Genomic DNA, 17,764 nt, shown 5'->3' on the forward strand with positions numbered 1-17,764 from the left:
CCGAAGAACACCATCTCAACCGTGAAGCACGAGGGTGGCAGCATCATGTTGTGGGGGTGCTTTGCTGCAGGAGGGACTGGTGCACTTCACAAAATAGATGGCATCATGAGGACGGAAAATTATGTGGATATATTGAAGCAACATCTCAAGACATCGGTCAAGAGGTTAAAGCTTGGTTGCAAATGGGTCTTCCAAATGGACAATGACCCCAAGCATACTTCTAAAGTAGTGGCAAAATGGCTTAAGGACAACAAAGTCAAGGTATTGGAGTGGCCATCACAAAGCCCTAACCTCAAACCTATAGAAAATGTGTGGCCAGAACTGAAAAATTGTGTGCGAGCAAGGAGGACTACAAACCTGACTCAGTTGCACCAGCTCTGTTAGGAAGAAGGGGCCAAAATTCACCCAACTAATGGTGGAAACTTGTGGAAGGCTACCCTAAACGTTTGACCCAAGTTAAACAATTTAAAGACAATGCTACCAAATACTAACTGACAGAGGTGGGACCAAGTCATTGTTTTACAACAAGTAAGTCTCAAGTCTTAGAACTCAAGTCCCAAGTCAAGTCTCAAGTCAAGAGGTGGGACAAGTATCAAGTCAAGTTTCGAGTCCTAAACAAGTCATAATGTACTCTTCAGCAAATGTAATACCATTTCATATTTTTAACAAGAGAAATAGTTTGTATATTACATTTACGCAAGTCATGAATGCTTTTAAAAATATATTTATTACTTTCCAAATAGACTTTATTTTTCCATGTTAATACATGGGTAGCCATTAGAAAGAACTCGCCGACGTTCCTCTGCACTGCCACGTGCAACTTTTTCTCAGCTGGAACAATTTGATTGGCTGCTGTCCGATTCAATCTATAATCTGTTAAATTAAGAGTTGATGTGCTGCACACTTTTTTTATATTTGGGGTTGGGGAAGGGAATATAAAGTCAGTTCGAGTCAAAAGGCTCAAGTCCAAGTTAAGTCACGAGTCATTGGTGTTAAAGTCAAAGTCGAGTTGCAAGTCATCATATTTGACTCGAGTCCAAGTCATGTGACTCGAGTCCACTAATTGAGTGTATGTAAACTTCTGACCCACTGGGAATGTGATGAAAGAAATAAAAGCTGAAATAAATCATTCTCTTTACTATTATTCTGACATTTCACATTCTTAAAATAAAGTGGTGATCCTAACTGACCTAAGACAGAATTTTTACGAGGATTAAATGTCAGGAATTGTGAAAAACTGAGTTTAAATGTATTTGGCTAAGGTGTATGTAAACTTCCGACTTCAACTGTATGTGGACACCTGCTAGTAGATCATCTCAATTGAAAATAATGGGCAATTATATGGAGTTGGTCGCCCTTTTCTGCTTTAACAGCCTCCGCTTTCCACTAGATGTTGGAACTAGAGGTCGACCGATTATGATTTTTCAATGCCGATACCGATTATTGGAGGACCAAAAAAAGCTGATACCGATTAATCAGACGATTTTTATATATATATTTGTAATAATGACAATTACAACAATACTGAATGAACAATGAATACTTTTATTTTAACTTAATATAATACATCAATAAAATCAATTTAGTCTCAAATAAATAATGAAACATGTTCAATTTGGTTTAAATAATGCAAAAACAAAGTGTTGGAGAAGAAAGTAAAAGTGCAATATGTGCCATGTAAAAAGCTAACGTTTAAGTTCCTTGCTCAGAACATGAAAGCTGGTGGTTCCTTTTAACATGAGTCTTCAACATTCCCAGGTAAGAAGTTTTAGGTTGTAGTTATTATAGGACTATTTCTCTCTATACCATTTGTATTTCATATACCTTTGACAATTGGATGTTCTAATAGGTACTTTAGTATTGCCAGTCTAATCTCGGGAGTTGATAGACTTGAAGTCATAAACAGTGCAATGCTTGAAGCATTGCGAAGAGCTGCTGGCAAACGCAGTAAAGTGCTGTTTGAATGAATGCTTACGAGCCTGCTGCTGCCTACCACCACTCAGTCAGACTGCTCTATCAAATCATAGACTTAATTATAATATAATAACTCACAGAAATATGAGCCTTAGGTCATTAATATGGTCAAATCCGGAAACTATCATTTCGAAAACAAAACGTTTATTATTTCAGTGAAATACGGAACCTTTCCGTATTTTATCTAACGGGTGGCATCCATAAGTCTAAATATTGCTGTTACATTGCACAACTTTCAATGTTATGTCATAATTACGTAAAATTCTGGCAAATTAGTTCGCAACGAGCCAGGCGGACCAAACTGCTGCATATACCCTGACTCTGTTGCACAGAACGCAAGATAAGTGACACAATTTCCCTAGTTAAAAGAAATTCATGTTAGCAGGCAATATTAACTAAATATGCAGGTTTAAAAATATATACTTGTGTATTGATTTTAAGAAAGGCGTTGATGTTTATGGTTAGGTACACATTGGTGCAACGACAGTGCTTTTTCGCAAATGCGCTTGTTAAATCACCCATTTGGCGAAGTAGGCTGTGATTCAATGATAAATTAACAGGCACCGCATCAATTATATGCAACGCAGGACAAGCTAGATAAACTAGTAATATCATCAACCATGTGTAGTTAACTAGTGATTATGTTAAGATTGATTGATTGTTTTTTATAAGATACATTTAATGCTAGCTGGCACCTTACCTTGGCTCCTTGCTGCACTCACATAACAGGTAGTCAGCTTGCCACGCAGTTGCCTCGTGGAGTGCAATGTAATCGGCCATGATCGGTGTCCAAAAATGCCGATTACCAATTGTTATGAAAACTTGAAATCGGCCCTAATTAATCGACCATTCCGATTAATCGGTCAACCTCTAGTTGGAACATTGCTGTGTGGACTTGCTTCTATTCAGCCACAATAGCATTAGTGAGGTCGGGCACCTATGTTCTGGCTTGCGTTCCAATTAATCTCAAAGGTGTTAGATGGGGTTGAGGTCAGAGCTCTGTGCAGGCCTGTCAAGGTCTTTCACACCGATCTCAACAAACCCTATCTGTATGGACCTAGCTTTGTGCATGAGGGCACTGTCATGCTGAAACAGGAAAGGACCTTCTCCAAATTGTTGCCACTGTCAGGGTAGGTTCCTTATCCCTTGTCAATCATTGGCTTATTGGTGAAATCAGCAGTCAGACAATATCTTTAAGTAAATCAATCATTCATTTATTAATGCAATTGCAGGCAGAAGTTGACAACGGGAACAAAGCACGCATGTTTCCGAGTAAGTTCTGCACCCCACCTAAGGGCGCAGCTGATTTTATACACTTGTGGTATGATACCTAGGGGTATGATAACCTACGTCAATGTATGTGTGTATCAATAAGCTGAGGTTACTTTATAAGACAACCTAGTACAGTAGCTTCTCTGAATTTATTAGCATTGTCTACTGTCACACAGATCAAAATGTCAAAACCAGAGTGTGGTTACTTCTCTTTATCTAGTTTCGGTCTGACTCAGACCTAGCCTGCAAGCACACTTTCGCAACAGCCAGGGCTTAACCACAAAGACTAATATAGATAGCTTATGCAACATATAGTGGCAGAGTTAAAAACAGCCCTAGACCATTATACCTCCTCCACCAAACTTTACAGTTGGCACTATGCATTGGAGCATGTAGCATTCTCCCGGCATCTGCCTAACCCAGATTCGTCCGTCGGACTGCCAGAGAATGAAGCGTGATTCATCACTCCAGAGAACGCTTTTCCACTGCTCCAGAGTCCAATGCCGGCTAGCTTTACACCACTCCAGCCGACACTTGGCATTGTGCATGGTGATCTTAGGCTTGTGTGCGGATGCTTGGCCATGGAAACACATTTCTTAAAGCTCCCAACGAACAGTTTTTGTGCTGACATTGCTTCCAGAGGCAGTTTGGAACTCAGTAGTGAGTGTTGCAACCGAGGACAGATGATTTTTACGCGCTACGTGCTTCAGCACTCAGTGGTCCCGTTCTGTGAGCTTGTGTGGCCTACCACTTCGTGACTGAGCTGTTGTTGCTCCTAGACATTTCCACTTCAAAATAAGAGCACTTACAATTGACCGGGGCAGCTCTAGCATGGCAGAAATTTGATGAACTGACTTGTTGGAAAAGTGGCATCCTATGACTAGGCCACGTTGAAAGTCACTGAGCGCTTCAGTAAGGCCATTCTACTGCCAATGTTTCACTGTGGAGATTGCATGGCTGTGTGCTCGATTTTATACACCTGTCAGCAATGTGTGTGGCTTAAATAGCTGAATCCACTCATTTGAGGTGTCCACATTTTTTGTATTTGTAGTGTATCTGCTGTTAAAAGAGAAGACAGCAGAGAATGGAGCTCTGTGTTTGATTGACCAGGACAATTATACCTATTTTTACACTGTCAGTCGCAGTAGTTTGGACTTGGGCAGATTGACTCCTATACCCATTTTCCCAATTTAGTCACATCAGATGACAAAATAATTCACTCTACTCTACTATCACAGGCAGAGTTTTAGGGAATTGATTCCTTCCCTGGAGCCACAGAGAGCACATAGATTGCTGGGCTGACTGGTTGCCCACAAAGAGGAAAGAGGATGTGCTACACTTGTAAATCTCATACAGGGTTAGTTATCGAGATTTCCTTGAACTTGTTTTGCAGTCTGACTATCTCACAAAGCCGAAGTGACCCCAATCAGCAGCTACTATCTACAGTTAGTTTGAGTTGTCACTCACTGCATAAACTTTCGCTCTTGCACTGCAGGAGTGTTCCTCCAGTCTGCCAGAGCAGCTGTTATCCCAATTAATCACCTCTGCTTCTACCCTCTTCTCCATTACATGAGGCTGATTGAGGTGCTGACAGGATGCTGACAGGTTGTTTTGCATAAGCTCTCTGCGCTTGGGTCCGCCGGGTTTTACTGTGTAACAATGTGTACCACTGTCTCCTTGGCGTCCATTCCAGTGATAATGTGCCTCATTGTAAGTGGAGCAATTTCAATGACAGTAGGGCTGGCCAAGCACTGGCGTCACTGGACACTGGCGGTAATCTAATGCGACAATCATTATTACCGGCGTGCCCATCAGGCCCAGCAGTGGGTAATGACAAGCGAAGCCCTAGGCTGCGCTGGTGATCACATCCGGGGGAGAGACAGACAGCCCAGGCAGTGGTGCTATGTGGGAAGGAGTTGGCCTTCCCAAGGCCCAGAGTGGTTAACATACCACAGCTGTTCCCTGGATGATGTTGTGAGCAGCCGAGGAAGCTCTCTATCCCTTATGTCCTATCCATGCTGTCTGTCTCCCCCAGCATTTTTCCAATGTTGAAAATAACGTGTTTTCAACTCCAGTGGTTTTGACAGAATGTTCCTCCTCCATTTATTTATAGACAGTTTCCCTCTGCCAGGCCCAGAGGTGGCATGGAAGACACCAGAAGGACTGTTTCCTATCTGAACTGCAAGGTCACAGTCCACAGAGCATATGCATGGGAAAATCAGGTACTTTCCCATGTATTGAATAGGAAGCAAGATGTCAACTATTTGTTTTGTTTATCATTAAGTACAGGTAACGCTGTACTTGACATTTCAAAACCAACACAACAAAAAAGTATTACGCATATTTGTTTTTGTAGCGTCCCTGTAATCAATCATACTATGACCAGACTCTGCCAAGAGGTCTGGTGTTTATGGCACAGGCAGTAATGCACTTGCTCTATTTCTCCATGAACCGCTGGTTCAAGCCACACCAATGATTACCCTTTATTTACTATACCAAGTAAAACAGTATGTCCAAAACATCTGAATTTTTTTTTGATTACAAATAACAGAAAGCAGTCATTTTACCTGGTTTATGTTTAATAATGTGAAATTAAGAATTTTAGCCATTTATAGCCCATAAATCTAAATTGAGGATAGTATTAGGCTAATACAGCAATGTCCTCAATTTGAACCAGTATACTATACTGTCTGTCCTCAATTTAGATTTCCGATTATGTAAATATGTGAAGAATGATCCGTTTCCTTCATTGTTTAATTCCTATTGTCCCTCCCGACCACCCACCACCCCCACATAATCGCCATATAGCTTTTAGTACAGAGAAATCACCTTTTTGATACTATTCAATTAACTTGCGTCGTAGCCTGTGTTTGTGAACTCATTTTCTGGTGTGAGCGTTCGCAGACGGAGCTAAACCACTCGTGAGGAAATTCACATGTCAGCGAAGCGAAACAAACCACACGGGGAAACAAGCGCTTCGTGAAAACAACTTAAAACAATTGCTTAACATTTCAAGTGATTTGTGACGTTTTATGGATTTTTCTCTGAAGATAACGTGGTGCTGTCCATAGAATGCATTATTGTTTTTCGCCTCTTATTTTTGGAGAGGTACGAATCACTATTTTGGGCAGGTGAAAGCTCTGACTGTGCATGGCTTTGATGAATGAGCTTATGTTTCTCAGCACTGGCTGTCTTTTGATATAAGATAATAGCTACTGGATCCAAGACCACAGACATACTAATCAAGTATGCGCTTAACTGGAGTAGCCTACACTGGCGAGGTGTCCCTTGGATCACCGCCGGGATTACGTTGTCGTAATGTTCAATACTTCGGACGTCGATCACACTTTCAATAAGAGAGAGGATGTTTCCGAAGTTATCAATGGCACTCTGGAGCTTGTCTACAACGTCACTGCTGATCCTACAGTCATGTGGAACGATACGTGCGGGGAGACACTACTTGATTTCGGCAGTGGAGAGAAGATAATTATCGGAGTGATGTTGGCCATCATCACAGCGGTCACTGTGATGGGAAACACATTGGTTGTCATAGCGGTTTGCGTGGTGAAAAAACTAAGACAACCATCAAACTATCTTCTTGTGTCTCTGGCCGTAGCAGATCTCTCCGTGGCAATAGTTGTAATGCCGTTTGTTATAGTGACCGACCTAACTGGGGGCAAGTGGCTTTTTGGGGAGGTGTTTTGCAACATCTTCATTGGTATGGATGTAATGTGCTGCACAGCCTCCATCATGACCCTGTGCGTGATCAGCGTTGACAGGTGAGTTAGTTAAACTCTAAGAGTGGAATAAAATGTAGGGTGAGTATTGGTAAAGTGAGATACTCAAGCTTTGTAATGGATATCTTTAAATGTGTACAATAACATAACCAACAATCAATGCCTGTGTGTTAGTGAGGAAGTATGTCAGGATAACAAATGGGTTCAATGGGAGTGACGTCATCGTTGTGGGCGTGGCATCCTTTGTAATGACAAGTGTCTCTAGACTAGAGACATAATGGTAAGTAAAATTACATAAGGTTCTGAGGTAAAATGTTATGGTTATCTACAACTAGAACTAACTATTCAGTGTCTCATTAAAACATATATTTTGTAATGGGATGAACTTTTTACTCACAAGCATTTCGCTACACTCGCAATAACATCTGCTAACCATGTGTATGTGACCAATATGATTTAATTTGATTTACTTCTCTCATTTTTTTAGAATATTGAAATTTTGGCAGTGTCCCAGTATGCCAATGTAACTACTGTCAAACTGGGAAACTCCTCTAGGCCATTTTAATGCAATAAAATATTTTGGGGGATTATGAAAAACATGTTTTCTTAACAGAAATCCATTTTCTAAATCAGATGACATGTTGGATTTAATTTTCCTCAAATCTGCTATCAGCTAGCTTGCTAGCAAAAGCTAGCATAGCTGCATTTTACTTAGAAAGATATTACCTCAACAACATAAAAAATCCTAGCTAGCAATATTCATAACCATGCAGGTATATGATGACAAAAAAAAAACATTTATTTTGCTGTATTTGACTCTGGTGACATTGTTGAGGGGTGAGGTCTTTCTGGTTTCATTCTACAAAATGTCCACTAGAGTATATTGTTGAGAATGTTGAGCTGGTAGGCCTAGATGAAGTTTATTTTATTTATAGGCTTTACAATTACAAATAGGCTACTTCATATAATTATAATCAAGTATGATGAGGATAATAATATGAATAATAGCGTAATAACAATAAATTATAATTCTTAATGTTCCACAAAAATATCTAAAGAATGCGTATGAATAATTTAAGTTTATCATTAAAATATTGAAATCTCTTAACTCATCCTTCTTTACAAATAAAGAATGAAGTGTCCCACTTTGCCAATCAAGGTGTCCCAATTTGCCAGTATCGACAAAAAATGTGGTCTCAGGACAATATGTTTGATGAAGAGTCATCCATCCATTTTTCAATATTTTTTTATTTTGTATTGTCTAATAGAGTTTTTAAGCTATTTGGAATGGTATCATGTTGGGGGTTGAGACAATGGGATGATTCTGTAAGGTGTTCCAGAAAGCACATTTTCATAAAGTGTCCCACTTTACCAATACTTGCCCTATAACAAAGAAGTATCTAATGTATAGGCTATTAGGTGACATTAGTCTGGGGTTGGGCTGATTTTTATGATTAAATCGAATATCGCGATATTTTACATTGAAGATGTATCATGAAGTGTAAGACGATATATCGATAAGACTATGTGCAAGACTCTATTTGAACTTTACAAATAAACTGTAGTTTTTTTCAGTTAGACTGTATCAACATGTTAAACATTAAGTATAAAATAGGTTTCCATCCAGTTGCCAACAGATTTTTATGCCAATATTCTAAAGTCTGCTAAAAACAATAAGCGCATTTTTCCACCAGAGGTGTTTCCATCAAATTGACGACGTAGTGCACATAAACTTTTGCGGTTAAATTCCCATGTACTGAAAAAAACAAAAAACAAGTTAAATGGGTTTCCATAGCATTTTCAACTCTACTGGTGGTTTAGAATTTTGCGCTATTTAGCAAATGTGCCTGCTCTGGTCTTGTCACTTGCTCTCTAACCAACAGAGAGCACGTGCAGATACAGTGCAGCTAGGCTACAGTAGATACATAATGAGATTATTATGGACAAAATAGCAAGATTATTTTTATTTGTCAAATAGCAGCCAAGCATTACATTTACATTTACATTTTAGTCATTTAGCAGACGCTCTTATCCAGAGCGACTTACAGTAGTGAATGCATACATTTCATTTTCATTTCATACAATTTTTTTTTTCTTCGTACTTGGCCCCCCGTGGGAATCGAACCCACAACCCTGGTGTTGCAAACACCATGCTCTACCAACTGAGCTCTACCAACTGAGCTACGATCATCATGTCACCAGAATAAGACCCTATTTTTATTGGAAAGGAGCATCAAGCTCATCACCATGGACTTTCACCACCCTGTGAAGTTCATCATAATTTATTTGATCTGTGGCCTAATAAACTGTAGCCTATGCTTTCCAGAGTCCTAGTGGGAGGACCACAAAATATTATTGCGTGACTTCAAGTTTACTTTGATATGATGGTTTCCACCGCCATTTTACTGACACAAAAAGTGCCCACCTTGTCTAGCATATTTTGTTTTGTCGACATTTGGAACGTTTATGACAAATGTGCTCTTTTTGTTTGCGACATGTACTTTAATCTCATGAAAAGTTTGGATGGAAGCCTGGTTAGTGTGACTATAATATTGTAAATAAGCACAACAATTGCACAGTCTGGAATGATTTAGTCATTAACAGAGCAAAACGATTATATCGGATATCGAAATATTTGGAGTAGCATATCATAGAAGAGGTCTCCCCAAATATCACATAACCCTACATTAGTCAAAACATTTATAGCGCCAAATGACACACAGTAAGCCGGATGGGAATTGGTTTGCTTGAGGTTGTCCAGCAGAAAAAACATGAGCTTGCCAACATGAGCCATCAATAACACTTCCCACTGGGCAAAAACTGGTTGAATCAACGTTGTTTCCACATAATTTCAACAACAAAAAATCTATGTGATGTTATCTAGTCATCAAAGTATGGGAATGTTGTATTTTTTACAGCCAACTTTTAAGCTAAATCCAATGATGGGGTGACATTTTTTTGTGGAATTCACGTTAGTTGACAACTCAAACAAATGTAAATCAGAACTAGACGTTGAACTGACGTCTTTGCCCAGTGTTTTTTGTTGTTTGGTTTTTCCAGTTAGCAATAATCTAATTATTGATTCACAGCCCCTTGTGAGTGGATCAAACAATTTTTAAGGGTTGGTCGCTAGATTTGTTTCTTACGTGCCAATGTAAAATGTGAAAGTTATGTTTAGTCACTGCAAAGAGAGTTTGACTGTGAATAACCAGCTAACAATTCTAGATAGGCCGTTTTTATGTTACCAGTAATGTTCCCATGACGTTTGAGTGTCCAGTTTTCCTAAGTTTGGCGAACATTCTACGTATGTCAGCAAGAACATCATGAGAACCTATTTAGCATGTTTTGGCGTTAGTGTTAGAACATTACTGGTAATGTTGTCAAAAAGAACATACCCAGAACATGGTTACCAATGTTGGAAGGTTATTATAGTAAACTGAAAATAAACTAATCATGAAAAAACTATAATAATTTAAGAAACCAATTTGAAAAATGTAAACCTTAGTGAAACTATGATCTTTGACTCCCAAATGAACTGGGGTTTTCAGGCATCTGAATCTGGCAGGTAAATGCTGCCAGGAGATGGCGATGTTTCAAATAGGCCAAGTTTGTGCATCACTAATCTCTGTCGACAGACTGATTGCCTCATACAATGTACCAATGTTCCTGCATACATGTCTGTAGAAGTTCCTGCATCAGTTGGGACAGAGAGAAGGTGTCGGAAATGGGACGAGTGTCACCGGTGACGTCACCGCCATATCTTCTTATTTTCCTAGTGTAAACATACCCGCCGTACACAAAGTAGTAGCTAGCTAAGAAATGGAGAATGCAGAGGTTATTTTTAATGAATGCCTTTCGTAAGTGGCTAGTTTGCATCATCTACCTTCACTAAAACCACTGCAAAAGTTTTGCCTGCAAACTTTGGTTTCAAATTGTGATGTCCTGGTAGAGTTCAAAGGGGGTGACACACTAGACCCAAACTGCTACAGACCTATATCTAGCCTACCCTGTCTTTCTAAGGTCTTCGAAAGCCAAGTTAACAAACAGATTACCGACCATTTCGAATCCCACCGTACCTTCTCCGCTATGCAATCTGGATTCAGAGCTGGTCATGGGTGCACCTCAGCCACGCTCAAGGTCCTAAACGATAGCATAACCGCCATCGATAAGAGACATTACTGTGCAGCCGTATTCATCGACCTGGCCAAGGCTTTCGACTCTGTCAATCACCACATTCTTATTGGCAGACTCAACAGCCTTGGTTTCTGAAATGATTGCCTTTCCTGGTTTACCAACTACTTCTCTGATAGAGTTCAGTGTGTCAAATCGGAGGGCCTGTTGTCCGTACCTCTGGCAGTCTCTATGGAGGTGCCACAGGGTTCAATTCTCGGGCCGACTCTCTTTTCTGTATACATCAATGATGTCGCTCTTGCTGCTGGTGATTCTCTGATCCACCTCTACGCAGACAACACCATTCTGTATACTTCTGGCCCCTGTTTGGACACTGTGTTAACTAACCTCCAGACGAGCTTCAATGCCATACAACTCTCCTTCCGTGGCCTCCAACTGCTCTTAAATGCAAGTAAAACTAAATGCATGGTATTCAATCGATCACCGCCCGCACCTGCCCGCCTGTCCAGCATCACTACTCTGGACGGCTCTGACTTAGAATATGTGGACAACTACAAATACCTAGGTGTCTGGTTAGACTGTAAACTCTCCTTCCAGACTCACATTAAGCATCTCCAATCCAAAATTAAATCTAGAATCGGCTTCCTATATCGCAACAAAGCATTCTTCACTCATGCTACCAAACATACCCTCGTAAAACTGACCATCCTACTGATCCTCGACTTCAGCGATGTCATCTATAAAATGGCCTCCAACACTCTACTCAACAAATTGGATGCAGTCTATCACAGTGCCATCCGTTTTGTCACCAAAGCCCCATATACTACCCACCACTGCAACCTGTACGCTCTCGTTGGTTGGCCCTCGCTTCATACTCGTCGCCAAACCCACTGGCTACAGGTTATCTACAAGTCTCTGCTAGGTAAAGCCTTGCCTTATCTCAGCTCACTGATCACCATAGCAGCACGCGCTCCAGCACGTATATCTCACTGGTCACCCCCAAAGCCAATTTCTCTTTTTGTCGCCTTTCCTTTCAGTTCTCTGCTGCCAGTGACTGGAACGAACTGCAAAAATCACTGCAGCTGGAGACTCATATCTCCCTCACTAGCTTTAAGCACCAGCTGTCAGAGCAGCTCACAGATCACTGCACCTGTACATAGCCCATCTGTAAACAGCCCATCTATCTACCTCATCCCCATACTGTATTTATTTATTTATTTATCTTCCTCCTTTGCACCCCAGTATCTCCACTTGCACATTCATCTTCTGCACATCTACCATTCCAGTGTTTAATTGCTATATTGTAATAACTTTGCCACCATGGCCTATTTGTTGCCTTAACTCCCTTATCTTACCTCATTTGCACTGACTGTATATAGACTTTTTGTTTTATTTTTTTCTACTGTAATATTGACTGTATGTTTTGTTTATTCCATGTGTAATTCTGTGTTGTTGTATGTGTCAAATTGCTATGCTTTATCTTGGCCAGGTTGCAGTTGCAAATGAGAACTTGTTCTCAACTAGCCTACCTGGTTAAATAAAGGTTGTCTGTCTGAAGCGGACCCTCCCCGGAATTCTTTTCCCCCTTTCGAAATGTCCAAGAGAATCCGACATCCTCCCCAGACCTAGTGCTGCTGTTGCCTAGGTTTGGGATTTATGGGACTAGTGCATCACTATCATTAACTAACAAATGTGCTATGACTTCATTTGTTGTTTTTTCCTCTCTGTTTCTGTCAGATAAAGGTAAAAGTACTTGATTCTTCTTACATGTATTACTAAAGTTGAAAAAACATTTAATACATTTAAACGTGGGGAAAGAGTTTCCTTCCGTCATATTTCTTGCACCAGTCTAGGTACTAATCCTTTTAAATCCAAGTCACATTGAGATTGACTTTATAATTTAAAGCTAGAGTCCTTAATCGAAACAATAACAAAGCAAACACGCCAGTCTCTGTTTTGGTAAAAAGCTGAGGGATGCATGGGCCTGGAGAAATGTAACCACTCTCAAATTCATAGACAGAACTATGTCTGCAAGGGCTGACCAGGCATCCATGATACCAAAAGTATAATTTTAACCATGTATTGAGGCTATAGTGTGTGTTTACATTACATTGTTTAGAAACATTGGAGTAAAACAAGCTTATATTATTTGGAGTTCTGATGTTGAACACATTTTTATTGAACCTTTATTTAACTAGGCAAGTCAGTTAAGAATAAATTCTTATATACAATGATGGCCTACACCAGCCAAACCCGGAGGATGCTGGGCCAATTGTGCGCCGCCCTATGGTACTCCCAATCACGGCCGGTTGTGATACAGCCTGGATTCGAACCAGGGTGTCTGTAGTGACGCCTCAAGCACTGAGATGCAGTGCCTTAGACCACTGAGCCCAACTAAGCTCATGAGGCATTTATAAGTTATATTTTTCAAGAATCAATCCAGTATATATTCCTCAAACTTAACTCTGGACCTCGAATCCAGTTCCACAGCACTCTTTCATTGTTCCCCTCTAATCAGGGACTGATTTAGACCTGAGTGCAATTAATTATCAGGTAGAACTGAAAACCAGCAGGCTCCGGACCTCTTAGGACAAAAGTATTAATATAATTAATTTATAAGTCCAAAAATGGATGTAGCAGCTAAGGATTCTAGCTTTAAAGGCCCAATGCAGATGTTTTTATCAATATCAAATAATTTCTGCATAGCAATTAAGTACCGTACTGTAAATAAGAATTTGTTCTTAACTGACTTGCCTAGTTAAATAAAGGTTAAATAAATAAAATGAAAAACAGATTTCCATTAAAATGGGCAAAAATAGCTTTTTAGCCCCCCCTAAATTCACAAGCAAGAATTCTTCTAGGACTGTCCTGGAGTGGTCTTAGTGGGGAAGGGAAAACTGAAAACTAGCTGTTATTGGCAGAGAGGTTTGGAACTCTCTTTTTTTTATTGGTCTTATTGACCAATTCACCGCATGGTGATGTCACCATGTACAGCCGAAACTCCCGCCCATGCAAACCTGCTGATTAGAAGGTCCTGTGTATGTTTTATTCTCAGCCAGCAACTATCAGGAAATAACACTGATCACATTTTTCAAACTTTTACAGTGTTAGTTTCATCACATAAAAAAAAAAAGAATTTTGACAGCACTGGGCTTTTAAACCTAACCTAACCTATGACCTGACCCATCAATGTATGTATTACTGCCCAACAGTGGCAAGAAGTGACATCCCCAGAAACACAACTATAGGCCTCTTTTCACTATACTATTTCTCCTTTAATTTTAATTAAATTAAAAAGGCTTACATGTTCCCAATCAACAGTAGCCTAGGCCAAGTCTCCTTTCACTCGCTCTGTCTCTCTCCTCAGCAGCAGGCACACTTGACGTGAGCAGCCAGAACCAGTTTCAGCTGTACATAAGTTATACCTTTTATTGTGTTGCAATTGGCTAACACAGATAACAAGCTCCCGCTTGAGTCCCGGGTTGGATCTCAGGAATTTCGGGTCTGTTCGACCCGTGAAGACGTCTAGCTCTACCTCCAATGCATAGGCTGCTTTCTGTCCTTTACACTAAAACTGAAATGAAATAATATAAAAATGAAATAGAAATGTTTTTGTCAAACTAAATTTGAATAAAACGAGTAAATCAAGTCTGAAATCTAACTGAAACTAAACTGAATTTCAAATGAGAATCAAAAAAAGAACTAATATTAAAACGTTGTAAGAACGTTCATGTGTCCAGTTTTCTGAGGGTTAGGAGAATATTCCATCAACATCACACCAAACATACACAGACCATGGTTGCCATGGTCTCAGAATATAAGATATTAATGTTATAGACATGTTTCATTGTAAGAACATTCCTCTGTCCAGGATGTTTAATACATAGGACATTCTGCAATGGTCTCTGAAGGTTTTTTCTAGTTCCCGGCTTGTCACCGTCTCAAAGAAACTTTCATTACACATCACCCCTTGATACTGCTGCCGAGTCCATCGAGGCACTGATTGGTGAATCACTGATCCGTGTCGAAAGCTCTTTGTCTGTTGGAAAGGTTTGGGGCACCCACACAGTGTTTTCAACTTTCATATTTGACATACATGATTACATTGTGCATGTTTATTTGTACAGTAACTATCAATCAACATGTCTTCACCTGGGATTTGAACTCCCAACGTCTTGGTTCACAGCATTCCGATCTTCCTGGTACGCCACCATGTCTGTGTCAATGACTGATTTCACCTGTATTGCTACACTTTGCACATCAAAGTAAATCTCAGCTCTGTTAAATGCACACTCAAGAAAAACAATTGGTATTTATCATAGTGATTAAGGAGTAACATTAAAATAGAGTAATATGCCCCACAAACATTAGACAACTATACAGAAAAACCCTAAACTTTCTGAAATAAGTAAATAACATCAATGATGAGAGAATAGTGAGATTAGCTGGCATAGCAGGAAGATCGGAATGCCGTAAACCAGGTTTAATAATAATTCCTGTATAAATTAACAATGTAACCATGTATGTCACCACTATTCTATGCGAGTAAAGTCATACCGTATGGGGAAAAAAACAATCACGACAGCTGTGATGGAAACAGGAAGTATGGGTGTCCCTGATCTTGCCAACAGACACATACTGAATGGATTAGCTATGAATGGATCAGCTGCCATTCTGTATAGAAAGAAACAGCTGGATTGATATTTTCAATGTCTTTGTTCAGCCACGACTCAGAGAAACATAGGATATTACTGTTCTTCAGATCACATTGATAGGATAGTCTCAAAGTGAGCTTATCCAGTTTATTCTCCAGTGAATGGACGTTCACCAATAGAACAGGGGTTCAAGGTGGTTCATCCACTCACCGAGGTTGTCTTGTCAGATATCCTGCATGCTGGCCTTTGTAATGCCCCCTCTTCCTTCTTAGAGTGTTGGGGAGTTGGGCCTTCTCCGGGATGAGTAGTATGTAATTCATCTCCGACTCATTGATCTAGAAATGCTCATCCAAATCGAGGTTAGTGGTCACTGTTCTGATGTCCAGACGCTCTTTTCGGTCATAGGAAATGATGGCATAAACATGTAAAAAAAAAAAAAAAATCTGTGCATAAACAACACACAAAATTGCACAATGGTTCATGAGCCCGTAAAATGGCAGATATTCCATCCAGGCCGTTTCATATAATTTTTGGGGACCATCAGGCAACGTCCTAAATATGTGTGTCCCCGGAACAAGCTGAGAACTAGACAAAAACCTCTAGGAGACCATGATAGAACATTCTGTTTTAAACGTCATTGGACACAGGAATGTTCTTGCAACATACCCATGAAACTTGTCTAGAACATTAACATCTTATATTCTGAGAACATGACAACCATGTTCTGTGTACGTTTGGCGTGACGTTGATGCAATATTCATCTAACCCTCAGAAAACTGGACACATGAATGTTCTTGCAACATTCCCATGAAATATATCTATAACATTAATATTGAGTATTCTGAGAACATGGTAACCACGTTCTGGTTAAGTCTTTTTGACATTAAGGGAATGATATCTTGGAAACAGTCATTGCACATCACTGGAACATTCATATGAAAACGTTAGGTGACCTAATGAGACTCTTAAACTCTTAAGGGAATGTTCTCTGAAGTTGTGGGAATGTTTGTTGTTATCTGGGTATGAATGCATAAATGATTATGATTCTGCAAGTCGCACAAATGACACGATTACACGCCAGTGGTTTCAGGAAAAACAAGCATTTCAGATGTTGGGTTCCTGTGGGATTTTTTTATTTAACCTTTATTTTGACAGGGAGTCATGCTTAGACCAAGGTCTCTTTTACAGATCAGCCCTTTTCACACATCAATATACACTATAAACATCAATATACTCATCAAGGTTCAATACACAAAAAGAAAAACATACTCATAGAAACCAACACATTCTTCAGTAAAAATCTGCCTTTTGAATTGCCCTAGAGGCACCAATTCATCCAATTTTAGAGAGCCTTGGAGATTATTCCATAAGTAAGGTGCGGAGGTACAAACTGTTATCTCATACGTCTATAAGTTAAGAATGAAGTAAGGTATGGCAGAAGTTTATGCAGGCGGGCTTTCTTAACAGAAAGAGTGCAATACATCGATCTACTATACTTCAAAGAGGGCCAGCCTACTTTCTGATACAAAATGCAGTGATGTGTAGTGTGCCATGATAAACTGCGTCCAGTGGCTTCAATACAGTGGCAGCTGCATTCATATAGACAATATCACTATAGTCTATGACCTGTACGAATGTCGACTGAATTATTTTGTTTTCTGCTATTTAATGAAAGGCATGAACTATTCCTATAGTTAAGGGCATTTTAATAGCTTTTCGTCAATCCAGATCCCCAGATATTTATAAGCGTGGACATAATCAATGAGGGCACCATCCAATGTACTTATGCATTAATCATCATTTATGTGATTTGGAGAATAACATATACAGTACTTAGGGTTGCAAAATTCCAGGAATGTTCAATAAATTCCCGGGTTTTCCAGAAATCCTGGTAGAAGGGTTCCGGATTTCCTGCTTATTCTCTCCTGATTATGAGAATCCTTCAACTGGGAATTTGGGAAAACCAGGGAATATATTAAACGTTCTTGGTCCATA

At 39.8% G+C, this 17,764-nt stretch overlaps 1 protein-coding gene across 1 annotated transcript in view; it reads left to right on the forward strand.

Moving 5' to 3' along the window:
• Window positions 1–6,184: 6,184 nt before the first annotated feature.
• The window catches only part of LOC115200328 (5-hydroxytryptamine receptor 7-like), a 79,513-nt gene continuing 67,933 nt past the window's right edge, over window positions 6,185–17,764 (forward strand). Inside the window, exon 1 of the mRNA XM_029763296.1 lies at window positions 6,185–7,025. Coding sequence (XP_029619156.1) covers window positions 6,565–7,025 — 461 coding nt within the window. The 5' untranslated portion in view covers window positions 6,185–6,564. The remainder of the gene's footprint in view (window positions 7,026–17,764) is intronic.

The sequence above is a fragment of the Salmo trutta genome, chromosome 9, assembly GCF_901001165.1.
Source record: "Salmo trutta chromosome 9, fSalTru1.1, whole genome shotgun sequence".
Taxonomy (NCBI): domain Eukaryota; kingdom Metazoa; phylum Chordata; class Actinopteri; order Salmoniformes; family Salmonidae; genus Salmo; species Salmo trutta.